Genomic DNA, 22,035 nt, shown 5'->3' with positions numbered 1-22,035 from the left:
TTTTCTATGTTCATAAAAGCGGATTCATGATTGAGCGTCCCTTCACGTTCATTGTAGTCAACGACAGACAGATTTAAAAATATTGCCTTTTCATGCATAACGTTAATATTGTAAGTTTTTTGGGGTTATGAACATGCACAGAACAAAACAGGAACTTCCAAACGAAGACAGGAAGAGGAAACAAAACAGGGAGTGTCATGTGACAGTCACGTGAGCGCTGCTCCTCGCCATTTTGGCATGCAGATGGTCAGGTTTGAGAAAGCCACAAGAAAAGGGTGCAAAAAACACTGCGTATCCTTCGGCACGATGCATGGGATGCACCCAGTATCGCCGTCTTCTTATGGATGGCCTTCGCGGGTTTCTGAGTTTCCAAATAATATAGTCCACAGAAAAAAGGACATGAGCGGGCAGCATGGTTCACACACAAACATATGAGCGGGCAGCATGGTTCACACACAAACATATGAGCGGGCAGCATGGTTCACACACAAACATATGAGCGGGCAGCATGGTTCACACACAAACATATGAGCGGGCGGCATGGTTCCTCTTCCAGCAGAGTGATGTCACAATAAAGCATGTCGATGTGGGAGGGACGAAAAACGGATCCGTTATTAGACTTATTTTTTTAACGTATCAGTTACTGGTATCCGTTTTTAAACGAACATAAAGGGTTACGTTATGAATGAATCGGTTTGGTTTCACAGAACGTAGAGCCGAACGCCAGTTTGCTCGGCCCAGCTGTGAGCGCTACCCCTGCACCAGTCTCACTACCAAGGGTCCCAACCCCAAAATCTAACAGCGCCTAAAGAACACTGCAGCTGCCTAAAATGGCTGCTTCCAGAGAACAATAGAGGCGCCGTCTCCAGCGGCTCCGTCCTCCAGGCCCGGCCGCACTTCACACGCTCTGCTGTCTAACCCTTTCATGCCTTGCCGCTGCCCCGCTGTGACGTCACGATGCTCCTACTCCTGCCCTCCTCACCGACGCTGGGGCCGGCCCCTTCCAGCATGACGTCATGCCTTTGGCGTGCCGCTATTGGTTGACCCATGTTCCCGGGCCCCCGTGTGTAACTGCGGAGAGCGGAAGCGGCGCTCTGTATTGTCTGCGGGAGGAAGAGGAGGGGGAACCGGGGTCAGCTCTGCAGACCGAAGCTGGGCTCTCCGTTCTGCACAGACGGTGCCTGCGTCATTCATGCCTCCGCTCCGCAGGACGCGTCCTCGGCAGCCGGGTTGCAGCGGTGGGCTGTAGCACGCAGGCACCGTATTCTACACGCCTGCCTGCCTCGTCCCCACACACACACTCCGGCAGAGGGTAGGCCGCGGCGCCCGTGTGAGAGCAGGCACCCGAAGAGAAAGGCCCGGGGTGCCGGGCGACAGCCGGGGTCTCTCCGCGGAGAGTGGGGGAGGAGCGCCGCCTCACAATAGCCGCTTCTCTCATTTATTAACACTCGTCTACTGCAGTCCTCTGGGAGGAGGAAGATGTCTAAATCCAGCGGAGGAGGAGCTGGAGCTGGAGGAGGAGGAGGAGGGACCGGGGGACTCACCTGGGTGGTAAGTCGTGGAGGGCCTTTATGTGTGGAGGAATGGGGTGCTTGTTACCGAGGGGCCGTGCCTGCGGCGCCACCTGCTGGCAGGAGGGGGCAGAACCAGTGCTCAGGGTCTGATTGGAACAATGGGGTAGCAGATCAGGCAGGGCCTGGGGAGATTTCTCTGGTGTTAGGTCTGTGATGTTCCCATCAGTGTCCTCACAGCAGAGCCCCCCAATCCCAGAAAGGGGGGGATGTGGCCAGTCAGGTCCCATTAAAGTCTATGGGAGAGAGAACAGTTGAGCTGTGCCCCGACGGCGTGCGCGTCCCCCCGGTGCCGATGGTGTGCGCGTCCCCCCAGTGCTGATGGCGTGCGCGCCCCCCCCCCCGGTGCTGATATTCTTCTCCTGTCACCAGAGGTTCCATACATGAGCACTGATTCATTACTTTGCAGAAGTTTTATGTATTCTGTACATAATTATCCTAGGTCATCAGTATCTGATTTGGGGGGTCAGACTCCAGGCACCCCCACGGTCAGCGGTTGGAAGGGGACAGGTGGGCCGTGCAGCCTCTTCCTCAGCCTGTGATGTCTCGCGTCCTTCGGTCACATGGGCTTTCTGCAGCACAGCTCCATCCCGGTGAATGGGCCGGAGAAGCCGCTATACAGTTCAGGGTACTTTCACACTAGCGTTATTCTTTTCCGGCACTGAGTTCCGTCCTAGGGGCTCTGTACCGGAAAATAACTGATAAGTTTTATCCCCATGCATTCTGAATGGAGAGTAATCCGTTCAGGATGCATCAGGATGTCTTCAGTTCAGTCTTTTTACCTTTTCAGGACGGAGATAATACCGCAGCATGCTGTGGTTTTATCTCCGTCCACAATTCCGGAACACATGCCGGATCTGGCATGTTTTCCCATTGACATGCATTAATGCCGGATCCGGCCCCGAGTTTTCCAGCATTGCGGCCTGCGCATGCTCAGACCGCAAAAAAATTGAAAAAGAATAAATGCTGGATCCGTTTTTTCGGATGACACGGGAGAGACGTATCCAGCATTACAATGCATTTGTCATACGGATCAGGATCCTGATCCGTCTGACAAATGCCATCAGTTCGTATACGTTTTGACGGATCCGGCAGGCAGTTCTGGTGATGGAACTGCCTGCCGGAATCCTCTGCCGCAAGTGTAAAAGTGCCCTTACTGTGCTGGGTATAGTATGGAGAGACTGCAGCCCCTTCAAACTGCCGATCGGCGGGGGTGCTGGGGGTCAGACACTTGAAATCCCAGGGATCAGCCACCTCCAGCACCCCAGCTGTGGTGAAGCTATGACTCCCAGCATGCACAATTGCTTGGCTGTTCTCAGAACACCCACATAAGTGAATGGAGCATGTTGGGTGATGTAGTTCCAGGGGTTGTTTGCCCCTGAACTATCTTACGGATTGGTCGTCAGCATTGAAGGCCTCTTGCACACGATCCGTATCCGTTTTTGCAGTCCCGCATATACCCTGCTCTGCACGTCCACTTGTTATATTGATGTCTTATCCTCAGGATAAGTCATGAATATCAGATTGGTGGGGGCCCGATTGCTGTAACCCCCCGCCGATCAGTCACCATTGCAGCGGCAGGCAGGTGTAATTGCAGCTCCGCCGCCCTATTCACTTCATTGGGACGGCTCTGCTGCCTTCTCTTCATACAGCTGATCGGCGATTGGGCCCTGCCGATCTGATATTGATGATCTATCCCGGGATAGGTGATCAATATAACTAGTGTAAAGGAAAGCGCGCTTTGGATCCTATATCTGAAGTCGCTTTGGTCGAAACCTCGTGTTAATGCTGTTCGGGGATCAGTCTCAGTACAGCATTAAAATGTACGGGCCCCGGCGAGGTCAAATACGTGATCTCCGAAGTCTCGCAAGAATAACTTCAGACTTCGATTTTTCGTCACGCATGACTTCGGATGGCTTTAGATGGCAAAAGCTTATTTGGCTGCCAGCTGTCCCCTCTGCCCCTCCCCCACCATAAATATGCATTTTCACTGGGGAGAGGGGCGGACAGCGGGCGGCATACTTCCCCTTAGGACACAGAATTCAAAAAGCAGACCCTTCTTTCCACATTTGGGGTCAGTTATCAAGACTGGCATTTGTAAGGCTACTTTTACATCTGCACTTTCTTTCTGTATTGAGATCCGTCATGGGATCTAAAAACCGAAGGAAAATGCTTCTGTTTTGCCCCCATTTATTGTCAGTTGGGACAAAACGGAACGGAGTGTGCCAGAATGCATTCTGTTTGGTTGCATTCCCATGCTGTTCAGAAAAATGCTGCAAGACGGATGTGGCATAAAACACAATGTAAGGCCTCATGCACACGGCCGTATGTATTTTGCGGTTCCGCAAAAAATACAGATGACATCCGTTCGCATTCCGTATTTTGCAGAACGGAACAGCTGGCCCCTAATAGAACAGTCCTATCCTTGTCCGTAATGCGGACAATAATAGGACATGTTCTATTTTTTTGCAGAACAGAAATACGGAAATTGAATGCACAAAGAGTAACCAAATTTTTTATTTTTTTTTGCTGACTTATTGAAATGAATGGTTCCGTATACAGTCAGCAAAAAAACGGAACGGGCATGGAAAGAAAATATGTTCATGAGGCCTCAGTCAATGGTGCCGGATCAGTTTTCTTGGACACAGTGGTTTTAGTGCTGGATCGGTCTTGACTATGTTAGAGATAATACAACCGGATCCGTTCAGAACGGATGCAGACGGTCGTATTGTCATGACGGAAGCGGTTTTGCTAATCCTTGACGCAGATGTGAAAGTTGCCTGAGTCGGTCTAGATATCCTCTGTGCTATTGGAGGATGCCCTAAGTGTGTGATGAGGAACACCCTAAGGCCTCGTGTACACCACTCAGTCTGCAAAACATGCACGTGTGTCTTGCATTTACCCACAACTAGGAAATGTTCTCGCTTTGTTGCGGACATACGAATGTAGACGGCACGCGGTGTGCTGTGCGCATCTTTTGTGGCCCCTTAGAAATGATTGGGTCTGCATCCAATCCGCAAATAATATGGAGCAGATGTGGACAAAAATAGTCGTGTGCTTGAGACCAAAGGCAGTCTGTTCAACTTGTTTGAAATCTACTCCAGTTAAAGGGGTTGTCTCATGAGAAATATTCTAGTTTTCAAACCAGCACCTGGAGCTGAATACTTCTGTAATTGCGTGTAATTAAAAAATTTAGCATGGCCACTGAGTTATTCAATAAAATGTATCTGTACAGCGCCACCTGCTGTTTGTTCTTTTTTTTTTATTTCTTTGACCTCCTCACTGAGAAGGCCGCACATGCTCAGTTTCATCCTTCAACTGCCTCTAGAGCTGTGATAGGAGGAGAGCTCCAGCAGAATGGACACGCCCCCTTAGCTGCAGCGGAAAAGACCCTCCCCTTGAGCTGCAGCTTGATAGCAGAACAATGAATGGGGAGATCTCTGGATCCATGTCAGGTACAGGACTGGTTCTAGCTTTGTTAGGAAGGTATTGTCATGTGCCGTATGATGTCTGATTTCCATTTTTTACATTAGTCATAGGACAACCCCTTTAATTGCTGGCGTAGATTTCAGTCATGAATTATTCCAGAAAACTTGGGTAAATGATAAGCCGGGGCCGACACCCTGCCCCCTTTTTGAAGTAGTGAGGGTGGTGTGGAAATGGCACTTGCACCTTAATGTAGGTGTATTGGCGGTAAAATTAAATAAATGATTAAAAGTTGCAAACCCTGGGTTTGCCACTTTTTCCCATAACTTTCTGGAGTAGGGGATCATAGTAAATGACGCCCATTGTCTCCTGAGACTATTCCATTGCGGCATGGGACCTTTTTCCATTTTAATTCAGGATTATATGAAGTTGGACGTGTCGCAGGGTCCCAGAGACACTATGGGCGCTGTTACGTAGCTGTCGCAGTCACCTGCCGCGGTATTGGCGTCCACGTGATGAGTTGAGAAGCTTTCCTCTGTAGGCTATAGTGGCTGCACTGTGTAGCCATGGACTAGAGTAGGCATGCCCTCCAGCTGTTGTAAAACTGCAACTCCCACAATGCCCTGCTGTAGGCTGTTTGGGCATGCTGGGTGTTGTAGTTCTGCACAGCTGGAGGGCTGCAGGTTGAGCATGCCTGGACTAGAGCATTGTAGCTTTATCTAGGCGGGAGCTGCCGCTGATCAGCCTCCTCCATGTGCCAGACTTCCGTGGGAAAGGGTCCTTATGTGTTAGAGGAAAGTCGACCCAACCTGGTGCTCCTTTGTTTGGGATTGCCCGGATCCCCCAGCATTCCCAATCCCTCAGGAGGTAAGCTGCTTACCCTCTCTTAAATGTGAATGTGTGTATGCTCGGCTTAACAGACGTGTGTGTGTGTGTGTGTATAGGGGAGGTGAGAAGAACCGCTGTCAGATGAGCGAGTGTCCTGCTGAGGCTTTATGAATACCTTCTATAAGCAGGATCAGCCCTATTAAGCCAGACCTAATGCCAGGTAGGGTTGATCCTGTTGAGCAAAATGACACCGTTCTTATGTCTCTCTGAGTCAAAAATTTTATGCATATGAGTTTTAGTGCACTGGGCGGACCGAGCACCCCGGAGTACCAGATCTTCAACGCCCTGCAATGTTCCCATTGTCTGACAGGACCAGGTGAAAGGCAATCAGACTGGGTGCATGCACAGAGCATCTCCATCAGCTGCCTGTGAGCAGTGGTGCGAGATTACAGGCCCAGACGAGATACTTTGCCCTGACTATCAGGAGGAACGGGGAAGGAGCAGGGTGTTGAAAATTGGTGCTCCGGTAAGATCATTAAGCTAAAATGAAAACTATTATTGCGCAGTAACAACACATCAGGGAGATGTAAGAAAAGTGTCATTTTAGTCAGCAGAATCAACCCTACCTGGCATTATGAATGCTCTACTAGGATTGATTCTGCTGACAGATGCTGTTTACGATACAACTGTGTGGTGTGTCCTTTGCGCTGTTTAGGGCGGATGTGGTCAGAGGTGCAGCACGTTAGTAACAAGTGATGCGGAAACACGGGAGGAAAAATCTGGCCAAATCATACGGCCGTTACCTGTGCGTGAGACTGTGCTTGTCCCACATTTATCGTATACATGACGAAAAATACAGTGGCATCCATCCCCATCTGGTTACATGGTGGGAAAAAAGTATCCGTTGTAATATACGAAGTTCTGGAGCATCTACACTTATTAGGCTACATGCACACGTTCAGGATTCATGTGCGGAGAATCCGCGCTGAAATCCGCAGGTGTTCGCAGGCAAATCTGTGCGGTCAATCCTGCATTAATTGATGCGGATTTGCGTGCAGATTTGGTGCGGATTCGGTGTGGATTTTCCGCATGCGGATTTCACTAAGTGAATGAAGAGAATCCAGTCAGGAAAAAATTTTTTTATTGAAATGTCGCGGATTTTAAAATCCGCGCGGAAAAAATCTGCATCGTGTGCATTGAGAATTTCAAATTCTCATAGAATACAATGTACATGACCTATGGTGCGGATTTTCCGCACGCAAATCCGCGTGGAAAATCCGCACGCAATCCTGATCGTGTGCAGGGGGCCTAACTCTACATTGTGTTGTTGTTCTGTTATTCCTCCTTGAAATAGAAGAATAAATGGACAGCTCTTGTCAAAGGGTTGTGTCTCTGTCCAGTCTGATACTGCCAGCACTGATTGGCCATGCCCCTGCCAGAAACACCCAGTCGCCAGTTTATTTGTAAATGTTTGGGAGGAATAATAGAGGGACAGCACAGTACAGAGTTATAAGAAAAGATGCCCCAGAATTATTTTGTGGGGAATACAAGAATGGTACTGAGTTGGGGTACCGCTATCATCTTCCAAATGGGTAATAGAATTTGAAGCATGTGGCTGCCGAGCTTACTTTAATTTGCCCTTTAAGTACCAAGCCTATTTTGCTGGCATAGGCCGAAGCTTTGACAGAGGTGTTCTGCTGAAAGGCGTAGCCTTTTCTGCTGTGTATTCTCATTCTGTCCGTGGGCTTTATTGCATTGTAGATAACGTGGAATATGCTTTTATGGGCTACTGTATGGCGCTGCTTCAGAGGCAGCATTGTGGGAGCCATACAGAGGGTTGTGCAGTGGTGTAAAGGGGTATTCTGCTTCTTCAAAGTGATCTATCCACACGGTAGAGGATAATTATTAGATCTGTGGGGGTCCTACTGCTGGAATCCCCACTGATCATGAGAACCGGTACCACGTAACCCTCAGAGCCCCCCATGGGAACTACCGCCTCATTCATCTCTATGGGAGTTCTGGAAATAGCTGAGTGCTGTACTCCACTGTCTCAAGAACTCCCATAGATATGCCACGCAGGTCACTGAGGCATAAGAGTTAGCATAAGGGGTAACGATGCTTGTGCGAGCACTGCCTTCTCCTTAAAAAAAAAAAAACCTGCATGTCGTCTCCTTTGTAGACAAATTTTATCATTTTTTTTCTTTGTGGCCTTCATTTTGGAGTACATGGGAATTATTGATTAACTTTTTAGAGGGAAAAAAGGCAAATTTAAAACGTATTTAAAGGGGTTGTCTAAGCTATTTTTCTTGATCCTCAGGATAGGTCATAAATATCAGATCGATGGGCGTCCGACACCCGGCAGGTGTAATTACAAGACTCTGTCCCCATTCACTTCTATGGGACGGCTCCTTCCTAATCAAGTGGATACTACAGAGCCTTCCCATAGAAGTGAATGGGGACAGCGTCTTGTAATTACACCTGCCGGGTGTCGGACGCCCACCGATCTGATATTGATGACCTATCCTGAGGATCAAGAAAAATAACTTGGACAACCAACAAGATTAGCAAATCTGACATGTCACTTTATGTGGTGATTAACTTTAAAACGTTTTTACTTATCCAGGCCATTCTGAGATTTTCTCGGCACATTTTGTACTTCATGACAGTGGTAAAACTGAGTAAAAAAATTTCACTTTTATTTATAAAAAACTAAATTAAAACTATCAAATTTCAATTTCTCAACTTTTATAATAGATAGTAATAACTCCAAAAATAGTTATTACTTACATTCCCCATATGTCTACTTCATGTTTGGATCATTTTGTGAATGCCATTTTATTTTTTAGGGGACATTAGAAGGTTTAGAAGCAAATCTTGAAATGTTTGCGAAAATTTCCAAAACCCACTTTTCAAGGACAAGTTCAGGTCTGAAGTCACTTTGTGAGGCTTACATAATAGAAACCACCCAAAATGACCCCATTTTAGAAACTACACCCCTCAATGTATTCTAAACTGGTTTTACAAACTTTGTTAACCCTTTAGGTGTTCCCCCAAGAATTAATGGAAAATGGAGAGGAAATTTCCAAATTTCACTTTTTTGGCAGATTTTCCATTTTAATCAATTTTCTTTCCACTAACAAAGCAAGGGTTAACAGCCAAACAAAACTCAATATTTATGGCCCTGATTCTGTAGTTTACAGAAACACCCCACATGTGGTCATAAACTGCTGTACGGGCACACAGCATTGCGCAGAAGGAAAGGAATGCCACGTGGGTTTTGGAAAGCAGATTTCACTGGTATAATTTTAAGCTGCCATGTCACATTTGAAGACCCCCTGATGCACCCCTAGAGTAGAAACTCCCCAAAAAATTTCCCCATTTTGGAAACTACGGGATAAGATGTCAGTTCTGTTGGTACTATTTTAAGGTACATATGTTTTTTGGTTGCTCTATATTACACTTTTTGTGAGGCAAGGTGTTTTGGCACAGTTTTAATTTTTTGTTATTAACAATGTTCATCTGACAGGTTAAATCATGTGGTATTTTTATAGTGCAGGTTGTTACGGACATGACCATACCAAATATTTTCAGTTTTACATAATAAAGCATTTTTGAAAAAAAAGTTTGTTTTTTTTGTCTCCATATTCTCAAAGCCATAGTTTTATTTTTATTTTTTGGGCGACTCTCTTATGTAGGGTCTAATTTTTTTCCGTCATGAGATGACGGTTTGATTGGTACTATTTTAGGGTGCATATGACTTTTTGATCGCTTGGTATTATACTTTTTGCAATGTAAGGTGACCAAAAATGGCTTTTTTGACACTTTAAAAAAAAAAATTACGGTGTTCATCTGAGGGGTTAGGTCATGTGATATTTTTATAGAGCAGGTTCTTAAGGACACGGCGATACCTAATATGTATACTTTTTTTTGTTTTTTTTTGTTTTACACAATAATAGCATCTTTGAATTAAAAAATATATATTTTTTAGTGTCTCCATATTTTGAGAGCCCTAGTTTTATCTTTGGGCGATTGTCTTAGGTAGGGTCTAATTTTTTGTGGGATGAGTTTGATTGGCACTATTTTGGGGTGCGTATGACTTTTTGATCGTTTGGTATTACACTTTTTGTGATGTAAGGTGACAAAAAATGGATTTAATTTTATTTTTTTACAGTGTTCATCTGAGGGGTTAGGTCATATCTACTTTTCTTTATTTTTTACACATTTTTTTAACTTTATTTTGGGAAAAGGAGGCTTTTTTTTATTTTTTACTTGAAACGTTTAAAGAGGACCTTTTACTAGAATAAAACTTCTAAACTAACTATACAGAAATGCAGAGCGGCGCCCAGGGATCCCCCTGCACTTACTTTTATACCTGGACGCCGCTCCGTTCTCCCGGTATAGCCTCCGGTATCTTCATAGTTAGGCTCCACCCAGGGGAACCTGCCGGCGTCTCACTCTCCCATGCTGTAGCGCTGGCCAATCGCAGCGCTCAGCTCATAGCCTGAGAGAAAAAAAGCCTCAGGCTATGAGCTGAGCGCTTATATATAAAAAAAGCCCAAAAACTTTTTTTTACTTTTTATATTTGTCCCACTGTGCGACTTCACCTTTTCAGGGTTTGATCCCTGTTTCAATTCAGTACAATACATTTTGTGAGGGGAGGAAGGGCCGCAGGACGAGAATGCTCGTCCTGGGTCGCAAAGTACCGGCCATTTAGGATGAGCATTCTCGTCCTGGGTCGTTAAGGAGTTAAATAAATGTTAACATTTTCAAAAAATTTAAGAAACCTGTTCCCTTAAAAAGTTGTTTTATTTGCTAAAAATGGTTTTAAAAAAAAACCTCACATGCATATGGTATCATCAAAATAGTCACAATCCACACAAAAATCGAAATTGCCTCTTTTCGACTTTCCTTTTAGGGCTCATTCACACTCCGTGTGCTGTCCGCATCCGTTGCTGCATTCCGTGGCTTCAAAAATTATGAGTCATGTCCTATTCTTGTCCGTTTTGCGGACAAGAATAGTCATTTCTATAAAGGGCCATCCGTTCCGCAAATTGCGGAAGGCACACGGGTGGCATCCGTGTTAAGCGGATCCGCCAATTGCGGACCACAAAATACGGCACGTTTGTGTGAACAAGCCCTTAGGCACTTTCACACTAGTGTTTTTGCTGTATCCGGCAGTGTTCAGCAAAAACACTTCCGTTACTGATAATACAACCATCTGCATCCGTTATGAACGGATTCGGTTGTATTATCTGTAACATACCTAAGACTGATCTGTCATGAACTCTATTGAAAGTCAATGGGGGACGGATCCGTTTTCTATTGTCAGATTGCGTCAGAGAAAACGGACCCGTCCCCATTGACTTGCATTGTGGGTCATGACTGATCCGTTTTGCTCTGCATCCCAGGACTGAAAGCAAACCACAGCATGCTGCAGTCTGCTCTCCGGTATGAGAACCAAACGGAATGCATTTTGGAGCATTCCGTTCTGTTCAGTTACGTTTTGACAATGACGGTTTTGTTTTGTCATTCACAATGAATAGGGACAAAACTGAATCGTTTTTTCCCCTCACCCATGACGGCACCCATGTGACTAGGACCTCCCATCCAGGACAGGAAACCTGAAAAGATTAAATGGTTCACACCCTCACCACGCCTCAGTTCAGGTTTCCTGTCCTGTTGTGATTTTGGTTCTCACCTCGGGAGGCTGGGGTGGTCTGGGTCTACTATACCGTAAAGGGTCTCCTTGGGGAGCCGCTGCCTGAGCCTGCTCTTCTCCCTTCCTCCTCCAAAGCCGCTGTAGTCGTGTTCAGACGGCTCCCGGTCCATTGCAGCAGGATGCCTGGTGTCCCGCTTCCAAGATGGTGGTGCGTGCTTCCCTTCGTTCTGTGCATGCGTTCCGGGACGACCCCTTCCGGCTCATCGATGTTATCTCTGGGCCGGAAGGGGTGTGGGCATCCTCCCTCATTGGATTAGGCATTTTTGGGCCTAGGGGTTAAAAGGGGCCGAGGCACGCTTTACAAATCGGCAGCAGGAGAAGACAGCCAGCCTTGTGGCACACAGTGCTGTGCTGGATCTGGGTTTGCACCAGCATGTCGGAACTAGGTGATGCAGGACGTGCTGACCCCCTGGAGCCCTCGAGGCCCATAAGCCCGGTATTGGTCCTGAGGAGCGGGGAAGCTATACTCTACTATGGGTGAGATTTATCCTCCTAATTTTGGGTGGTGTTTTTGCTTTATTGTTGTAGGTAGCAAAGACACCAAAGAAATCATCCGGAAAGACTAAACATAAAGAATGTGGAGGATTTAGAGTAGCTTTAGCAGCCTCTTATATTAAACCACTATGTCAAGCTTGTATAGATAAGCTGGTTATGGAAGAGTCTCACAGCTTATCTGAAAATATTAAGGCCTTGGTACAGTCAGAAGTTAAATCTTTTATTAAAGCACTCGGTCGAAGTCGCCCAAGGTCTCCTGAAAGATCCACCTATAATAAGGACTCTGATTCAGATTTTTCTGGGGAGGACGAGGAAAGAGAATCCGGCCAGGCCTTATCAGATGAGGATTCAGCGGGGAGGGCTCTTTTTCCACCGGAAGGTACCGAGCTTTTACTTAAAGCCATTAAAGCCACCATGCAATTAGAGGATGTAAAACAGCCTAAATCTATTGCTGACCAGGTTTTTGAAGGGCTCGGCCCTAAAAGCTGTAGAGTTTCCCCGTTCATAAAAATATGGAAGCCCTTTTCAGAAAAGAATGGGAAAATCCAGATAGAAAATGTTTCATTCCTAATTCTGTAAAAAGAAAATATCCTTTTGAGGATTCGGTAGCGGGCGTCTGGGACAGAGCCCCCACGGTAGATGCCCCGGTAGCTAAAATAGCCAAAAAATCATCTACCTTTCGATGATTTAGGCTGCTTAGAAGATTCTCTAGATAAAAAGGCAGACGTTTATCTTAGACGTGCTTGGGAGTCTGATTCAACAAGTCGTAGACCAGCCATTGCCACCTCTTGGGTTTCCAGGTCCTTAAGGCTTTGGTTAGAATAGCTCAACTCGAGGTTCATATTAAGGAGGAAGTAATTCTTCTCTAGGTACGATCTTCCCTCCCTACTTTTGCTAAAGCCGCAGATTTCCTTGCGGACGCTTCTACTGATGCGATCCGTTTTTCTGCCAGAGCAGCTGCCATGTCTAACGCTGCTAGACGGGCTATCTGGTTTAAATCGTGGAATCGTGGAGACTCTGCTCTCTTCCGTGTGAGAGTTCTAGGCTGTTTGGTTCCTCGCTTGATGACATCCGAGAGGGCCTCAGATAAGAAGAGGGGTTTCCCGATTCCTGCAGTGGCCGCAGAAGGTATTATAAGGGGTATAACTTACTAGATTGGGTCTCCCACTTTGTGGGTTGGTTTCTGTTTTTAACCTTCTTTTTCTTGGTGGTTGGCACGCCTCCAGAGCTCTATTTATTAGAATCGCTGAGGTGTGGTGGGGGTGTGAACCATTTTATCTCTTCAGGTTTCCTGTCCTGGATGGGAGGTCCTAGTCGCATGGGTGCCGCCATGGGTTTCAAGAAAAACAATTATCCGTAAGAGTAATTATTGTTTTTCCAGTATTGAGACCCTATGACTGATCTCAATACCGGAAAATATTAACGCTAATGTGAAAGTAGCCTTAAATTTTTTTTTACAAAAAATCCTATGGATAGGTCATCAACAAAAATAAAGCGGACAACTCCTTTAATTACTTATTTAGTCTCACTGAGGGGACTATTACTGATATACGGCTTTGGTATAGCCTGTCAGTGTAAGGCGTCTTGCACACGACTGGTCGTATTTCGGTCTGTGAACAACAAATCCGCAGAATACCTTCTATGTGCTTTCTGTTTATTTTTTCCTCCCTTCCATCAGTTGGAAGGGCTGTTGTCGTCCGCATAACAGACTAGAATAGGACATGTTCTGTAGTTTTCGGGAACGAAAAACGGATCCACAAAAAGCACTGACGTGTGCATGAACGCATGCAAATAAAATGCGGATAGCGTAAGGATGTAAATATACAGTCGCCGTTAGGCCTAAAATGGAAAGCCTGTCTACATGCACAGCTTAATAGACATAGAACTATTGCATCCCTGGGGGCCTTTGGTAGGGCCCAGGATTGCAGATTGAAGGGGACAGTGGGAACCCCTCTCCCCCTGTCTAATCGACTAGATGCTGCGGTTACTATCAGCTGTGGCATTTAGGAGTTGAAATGGCCAGGATTGAAGTTATCTCTAATCCCAGGCTTTACAGCAGGTGTCTAAATGTCAGATTCTGTGCCGCGGCGATCACAGTGACATAACTATATAATATGTCATGGAGGCTCAATACAAGCAAATCTGTGATGTACATTACATGATAATGGAAAAGAGCCTTTAATGACTGACTTATGTTTTGTTTTGTGCCTCTGAATTTTTTCTCTGATGTGACTGTATAAGACCCTGTTTTGGGAGACAAATTTGTATTTATTTTTTCTGTGCCCTTTTGTGGATGCCATATTTTTTTACAACTTGAATATACATAAAATGTGATTTCTCGTGCTTTTTTCCATTGGGGGACACAGACCATGGGTATAGCTTAGAGGTATTAGTAGGAGGGACACTATGCAAATGAAAGAGCTCCTCCTCCTCGGGCTATACCCCCAGACTCCACCAGGAGGAACTCAGTCTTTGCTTAGTGTCTGGTGAAGGAGGTTGACACTCTCTGATTCTACTCCTTTTTGTTATTTTTATTCTAGATGGGGACACAGGTCGGCATGGCGCCTTCCTGGTCCCCCATGGAGTGCCCGCCGCCGTCTTTGGGACGTTGCCTGGCTGCCTCCATTTCCCCCCAAGAAGATAAGTGGATCCGGGCTCGACCTGTTAGCTCCGGCATCCCACCAGCTGCTGGGACGCCTGCTGCCTACCCTCCTCCAGAGCACTGTTCTCCTGGATTGGAGTCAGAAGTCTGAAGAGGCGCATCCCTGCTGGTCTGGACATCGAGGGAGCATGCTGAGCAGATAAGTGTTGCAATCCCTCCCCCTCCCTCTGTGTCTATTTGTCTGTGGCTGCCTGGGTGAGCTTGAAGAAGGATCCTGATGGGACACTTTCTTCATTTTGGCACTGGAGTACTGGCATCTCTTCCCCTTAAACTGTGGGCTTCAGCGCTTCTCTCGTCGGGCCTTGGCTGCTGCGCTCCCTCAGCGCCCGCCGGCAGGCCGCTCCTCCACGTGGTGCGCTTATTTTCGCGCATATTTTCGCGCGCGCGCATATTTTCGCGCGCGCGCATATTTTCGCGCGCGCATATTTTCGCGCGCGCATATTTTCGCGCGCGTATATTTTCGCGCGCGCATATTTTCGCGCGCATATTTTCGCGCGCGCTTTTTTCGCGCCATAATGACGCGTTAGGGGAGGCGGAGCCTCGGCATGCCGCTCTGACTCTCCTTACACTGGAGACTCTGTTTGCTCATGGCCGTGCAGCTCCTCATCACTCTACTCCGTTTTGTGCCAGGCAAGCTGGTAGCTCAGTGGTACTGCTGCTGTTGCCCCATGTCCAGGCTTTCTGAGTTCAAAGCCCCTTTCAGCCTTCAAAAATTGTTTATATTATTCTAGATGGGGACACAGGTCGGCATGGCGCCTTCCTGGTCCCCCGTGGAATGCCCGCTGCCGTCCTTGGACGCTGCCTGGCTGCCTCCATTGCCCCCCAAAGAAGACAAGTGGATCCGGGCTCGACCTGCAGCTCCGGTATCCCACCAGCTACTGGGTCTCCTGCTGCCACCCTCCACCAGAACACTGCACTCCTGGACAAGGAGTCAGAAGCCTGATGAGGTGCATCCCTGCTGGTCCTGGAGTCGAGGGAGAAGTTCTGCAGGAGCAGATGAGTATTACCTGCATCCCTGCCTTACCCCCCTCCTCCACCCCTCCTCCACGTCCCTGGGGGCCTGCGGTCCCCGCTTGGGCATCTGCCATGTCCAGCGCGGCCGCTAAATTGGTCTTAGTCACCAAGGCAACCATGTCCTTTAATCCTGTGGCGCTAACGACTCCATCTCTCTCAGTGGTCCCCACAGTGGGTGACTGACTACGAAGAGGCAGCGTGAGCGGCAGCATCCCACCTCGGATGTCTCTGTCTCTCCACCCCCCTCACCTCGCCGGTGGCGCTTGCGGACTGCTCTTCCCCCTCCCTAGGGAGAGTACTCCGAAGGAGAATTATCCGGCTCGGACGAGCCACGTCCTTTTTGGACTATAGGGCATTTTCAAATCCTGTGACGCCAACCACCTCTCTAAGTGGTTTTCCACAGAAGACGCCCGAATACTAACAGGGAGCGTGAGCAGCAGCATCCCTCCTCGGATGGCTCTGGCTCTCCCCCCCCCCCCCCCCCCCTCGTCTAGAGGCGCGTTCGGGCGACTCTCCCCTCCCTTAGGGAGCGCAAGTCTGAAGGAGAATTTCCGGCTCTGATTAGGTCATGGAGCGGGACCCCTCGCCTAAGCTCTCCACCAGGGTGGCTGACTTAGTGGTGACTGTCCGAGACACCTTTATTCTCCAAGGGGATTCTCCTCCTTCCACTGGTCAGGAGTTCCCCCTTTTTCCGTCCAGGCAGTCGGAGACTACCATGTTCCCGGTCCATGAGGGATTTTTCCGCGGTCATGTCCAGGGCCTGGGGTGGTCTTAATAAGGTTCTCGACCACCCAGCGCATGAATATACTTTCCTTTCCCTGCTGACGGCGAGGAGAGGTGTCTCCTCCCCCTAAGGTGGATCCTCCGGTGGCCGGATTAGCCAATTATGTGGCCCTTCCTGTCTTAGTCAGTTCCTCTTTCCAGGATGCTGTAGACAGACGCATAGACTCTCTTCCAGGTCCTTTTTTCGCTGGCAGCGCGTCCCTGTGACCTACCTTTCACTCAGCAGGGGTAGCCAGTGCTCTCTCGGTGTGGTTACAACACCACCACCAGGAACTGGTGGTACGAGATGCGGCTACTAACACACTGGAGTTGGTTCTCCAGATGTCTCAGGCTTCTAACATTCTTTGCGAAGCTTCTAGGGACATTGTTTCCCTCTTTGCCCGCAGGTTGGCCATCTCTGTCACTCAGCGCGAAGAGATCTGATTGAAGGTGTGGGACGCTGACGCCTCCACCAAGCGTTCCCTTGCTAATCTCCCCTTTGGGGTTTCCAGGCCTTGTGGGGATCAGCTGGACGAGTTCGTCTCTGCATGCCTTTTGCCATTTCTCATCTGGTAGGCCGTCGCCTGCTTCCTCCGCCGGGGGTCTCAGGTCGCCCGCAAAGAGGCCTTCCTTTGCACCAGCCTTCCCGGCACTAGAGGGCCCAGTCAGCCCGCCCTGCTGCTCCTAGGCCTATCACATGTCCCGATTGCGGAATCCCACCATCGATTCCTGCGCTTCGCCATTATGGGTCGACACTGTCAGTTTGTCGCCCTTCCTTCGGGTTGGCGACCACCCCGCGGGTCCTTGCCACGGTCCTGGACCGCTCATGGCGCTTCTTCGTACCAGGGGCATTCCTTTGCTGCCCTGTCGGGACGATATCCGGATAGAGGCCCCCCTCTCTACCGCAGACCACGGACAGCGTCCGGATCACTGTTCAGACCCTGGAACGGTTCGGCTGCCTGGTAACTTTCCCAAACTCCTGCCTCTTCCCGTCCCAGAGGCTCTCCTTCCGGAGGGTGATTTTGGACACCTCGGCTGCCAAAGTATTCTACCAGCCTTCAAGTCCTCCCAGGTCCAGGGGGCAGTGTCGCATCTGCTGCGCTCCCCGTGCCTCTCCATTCGGGAATACTTGCAGGTCCTGGGTCTTATGGTAGCCTCTTTCGAGGCCTTTCCATATGCCCAGTTTCACACTCGCCTGGCGCAACAGGAGATCCTTTACCTTTCAGCGGGTTCGGGCAGTTCTCCCTTGGTGGCTGTTCCCAAAGAACCTGAGGTCGGGGAGTTCCTTTCTCGCATTCTCCTGGACGATCGCCGCCACCGATGCCAGCATCCTGGGTTGGGGGGGCGTTTTCCAGTCTCGCACGGTTCAAGGAATTTGGCCGGCGGCAGAGTCTCGCCTTCCAATCAACTTTCTGGAATTGAGGGCGATTTTTTCCGCTCTCTCTCTCCTATTGGACCTCTCTCCTTGCGGGCCTCCCAGTGCGGGTTCAAACGGGCAATGCCGCGGCCGTGGCCTATATCGACCATCAGGACGGGACCCGCAGCCGGATGGTGATGCAGGAGGTGAAGTGAATTCTGACGTGGGCGGAGACTCACGTTCCGGTGTTGTCAGCAGTTTGCATTCCAGGAATGGACAACTGGACAGCGGACTTTCTAAGCCACAACACGGTGGATCCAAGCGAGTGGTCTCTGCATCCAGAAGGGTTCGAAGAAATCTGCCACAGATGGGACCGTCCGGATGTGGACTTAATGGCGTCCGGGTTCAACAACAAGATCCCAGTGGTCCTGGCTCGCGCCCGAGATCCGGAGGCGTACGGATGGATGCGCAGGTGTCTCCGTGGCAGGACTTCAGCCTCCTCTGTTTTCCTCTCCTACCAAAGGGTCTACGCCAGTTCGAGGCGGAAGGGACTCCGACCGTTCTCATCACCCCAGAGTGGCCTCGCCGCGCGTGGTTTTTCGGACGTGGCTCGGTTGCTGGCGGACGCCCCATGGCCTCTTCCCGACGGACAGGACTTACTGTCTCAGGGCCCGTTCTTCCACCGGAATTTGCGGTCTCTTCGTTTACCGGCGTGACTGTTGAAACCGCCATCCTGATAAAGATGGGGTTCTCGGATTCAGTGGATAGGACCATGATCAGTCCGGGGAAGTCTTCTTCCTCCCGGATTTACTATCGTACCTGGATGGCCTTCCTATCCTTTTTTGAGGGTTCGGGGTTCCCTCCCCTTCGGTTTTCCATCTTGATGGTACTGTCTTTTCTTCAGTCTGGGCTTGTGCAGGGACTGTCGCTTAGTTCCCTGTAAGGTCAGGTTTCGGCGCGGGCCGTCAGAGGTCCCTTGCTCTTAAGGGTCCGGTGGTGACCTTTCTTCGGGGGTGGCGCATTCGGTTCCCCGTATGTTCCCCCTTTGTCTCCTTGGGATCTCAATTTGGTTCTGCGCGCTCTGCAGTCGGCTCCCTTCGAGCCTTTGAGGAGGGTCTCTCTGACTGTTCTCATCTGGACTTCCTTGTGACCATAGCTTCTGATACAGCTACATAGCGTAGTGATTAAAGTTCTGGGCTATTATGCAGTGGCTGTGAGTTCACGTCCCATCACGAGCTTTTAGGTCAGACTGGTGTCGAAGCTGGCCGCTCTTTCCTATCAGGAGCCTTAATGGTTTTCCTCCAGGATTAAGTTGTGCTCCGTCCAGTCCCCTTCTTTTTGCCCAGGGTGGTCTCTCCCTTCCGCCTTGATGAGGATCTTGTCCTGCCTTCCTTTTGTCCTTCTCCGGCTAACCCCAAGGAACGCACTCTGCATTCCCTGGATGTTGTACGGGTCCTGAAGGTGTGTCTCGCGGCTACTGCTTCCGTCCGCCGTTCTTGGCGCTCTGGATCTGCTTGGCTATTTCCGCGGCTTGTCACGCTTGTGGTGGAGTTCCCCCGGCTAGAATTGCCGCTCACTCCATTGGGGCGGAGGGGGCTTCCTGGGCAAGACGCAGTCGTGCCTCTGCGTCTCAGCTGTGTACGGCGGCCACCTGGTCGTCCTTGCATACCTTTGCAAATTTTTGTCAGTAGCATTCACTGGCTTCGGCTGATGCGGCTTTGGCCGCAGGGTTTTGCAGGCTGTGGTTCCTGTTTGACCGTTGGGGCGTTCCTCCTGGCGGTGCTGATATTTTTTCCCACCCCATGGACTGCTTTTGGACGTCCCATGGTCTGTGTCCCCCAATGGAAAAAAGCACGAGAAAAGGAGATTTTTGTGAAACTCACCTGTAAAATCTTTTTCTCGTCTTTTCCATTGGGGGACACAGCTCCCACCCATTATTCCTGTTGCAGGAGGGGTCTTTAGTTCGTTTTTTTCTGTTTCTGGTTGGACCTTATGGCTTGGTCCGATGGTTTCCATGATTTTTTCTTGCTCCTTCTCCTACTGCTTGTGCAACGCCTGAGTTCCTCCTGGTGGAGTCTGGGGGTATAGCCCGAGGAGGAGGAGCTCTTTCATTTGCATAGTGTCCCTCCTACTAATACCTCTAAGCTATACCCATGGTCTGTGTCCCCCAATGGAAAAGACGAGAAAAAGATTTTACAGGTGAGTTTCACAAAAATCTCCTTTTATGTAGGCTTTCTTTCTTTCTTTTAAGTGTTGACGTTTCACACTAACCTTTTGAATGAATTCCTTTATTATGGTTGTGTGGATACCTACTAAGTGTAGTTTAATTTTATTTAAAGAGAACCTGTCGCCATGAAAATGCAAAGTAATCTGCAGGCAGCATATGATACAGCAGGAGACGCTGAACAGATTGATGCAGTATATAGTTTTTTTTTCCTGCTCATTCTGGGCTTTGCAGTCCAGGAGGCGGTCCTATCAGTGATTGACAGCCTTCCCTCTATGACTGTGTACACAGAGATAGCTGTCAATCACTGATACTGGGCAGAAATATAAATGGGTAAATTCGAAGTTTTACTGAATCTTTTCCCATAAAACTATCCAACAATCTGCTCAGCTCCTCCTGCTCTATAATATGATGCATGTAGCTTATAAACCATGTTCAATGAGACAGGTTCCTTTAAATGTTTGTGCAAAAAAATTATCACTTTTTTCTGTTAAATTAATAATTACATTTCTCCTTATTTGTATCTTTTGTGAGCTCTCTGCGGCGCATCAGTGTGTTTATTTTTATTTTTTGTTTGTTTTTAAGATATTCCAAATTAGGGTCCATTCACACGTCCGTAAATGGGTCCGCATCCGTTCTGCAATATCGGGAATGGGTGCGGACCCATTCATTCTCTATGGGGCCGGAAGAGATGTGGAGAGCACACTATGTGGTCTCCGAATTGCGGACAAGAATAGGCAGTTCTATGGGGGGTGCCGGCCGGGTGTATTGCGGATCCGCAATACACTACGGACGTGTGAATGGACCCTTACAGTGGGAAACAGCCTTCCTTTTTGTCACATTAATGACTGGCAATGCTGATCTGCTAATATCCAGTATCTTTGCCATGCTGGGGGAGGGGGCAACTGCCAATCATGGGTGAAAAGAGTCGGCAGCATTGACACCTCCTCTGTTGACTCCATATCTCTTATTGAAGGAGTTCTCCGGGCTTTTAATAGGTCATCAACATCAGGTCGGCAGGGATTATTAAATGTTAAAAAGAATACTCTGATAGGAGTAATCGGACCCAGTGGGCTCCCTGTTGATGCTGCATCTACCAGAAATGCGTTTGTTTTGTAGCTTTTGATTAATCCGTGGTAAACCTAAGGCGGCGGACCAGATCATATTGTGTGCAGCAGGAATATGCATAGCCTGTTCCACTAGATGGAAGCCTCTGTGTGCACTAGTGCCAAAGAGTGTAGCTGAGAGCAGCTACGATCAGGAAAATAATTGCAATGAACTGTTCTGGAAATGACAGTAGAGGAGGAGGCTTCTTATGGGTAGACTATTAAACACTTGAGGTTGGAGGAAAATCTGTCAGGATTAGAAGAGTGGCTTGCGGGGCATATGAGGCGACCAGATTACGTGCGCTGTATGTATAGCTTCACGTTTTCCCATATTCTCACTCACAGACCTTGTTTGATAACCAGAAAAATGCAGCAGCTAAGGAAGAAAGTGAAAGCAATAGCAATAACAAGAATGACGCCAAGAAGATGTCCGTGGAGAGGGTCTACCAGAAGAAGACACAGCTTGAGCACATCCTCCTGCGTCCGGATACATACATCGGATCTGTGGAGCCAGTCACACAGGTGAATGAAATAAACTATAGAAACTATTCTGATAAGTTACCCTGTGGCCACATTCAATTTGGGCTGAAGAGCTGTGTGAATTAGGGCTCATTCACACGACCATATGGCCGCCGTGCCCATGCTGCGGACCACAAATGGCACTCTGCAAAACACGGATATTGGCCGTGTGAACTCGTGGGGATGCGAATTAAGGGACTTCTATACATTTGCATAAGCATTATTAATTTTAAGAATTCATCGAAGCTCTTTATAAAACTGCCCACTGTCCCTGCTGTGACCACGTCCTGAGTCACAGCTCTTACTGTAAAGAAGCTTTCTTCTCCAGGCAGAGGCATTGCCCCCTTGTCTT

At 48.5% G+C, this 22,035-nt stretch overlaps 1 protein-coding gene across 3 annotated transcripts in view; it reads left to right on the top strand.

Annotated features, from left to right (window-relative positions):
• The first annotated feature begins 1,058 nt into the window (after positions 1 to 1,058).
• Positions 1,059 to 22,035, top strand: part of TOP2B (DNA topoisomerase II beta) — a 90,011-nt gene continuing 69,034 nt past the window's right edge. The window contains exons 1-2 of one of the 3 annotated variants that reach the window (XM_044293179.1): positions 1,059 to 1,551; positions 21,510 to 21,686. In XM_044293179.1, the coding sequence (XP_044149114.1) occupies positions 1,480 to 1,551; positions 21,510 to 21,686 (249 nt within the window). In that variant the 5' untranslated portion in view covers positions 1,059 to 1,479. The remainder of the gene's footprint in view (positions 1,552 to 21,509; positions 21,687 to 22,035) is intronic. The other 2 variants (XM_044293178.1, XM_044293177.1) reach the window with 2 other exon arrangements.

The sequence above is a fragment of the Bufo gargarizans genome, chromosome 5, assembly GCF_014858855.1.
Source record: "Bufo gargarizans isolate SCDJY-AF-19 chromosome 5, ASM1485885v1, whole genome shotgun sequence".
NCBI lineage: Eukaryota > Metazoa > Chordata > Amphibia > Anura > Bufonidae > Bufo > Bufo gargarizans.
The sequence above is the reverse complement of the archived record's forward strand: the minus strand, read 5'-3'. Positions and strand labels throughout refer to the sequence as shown.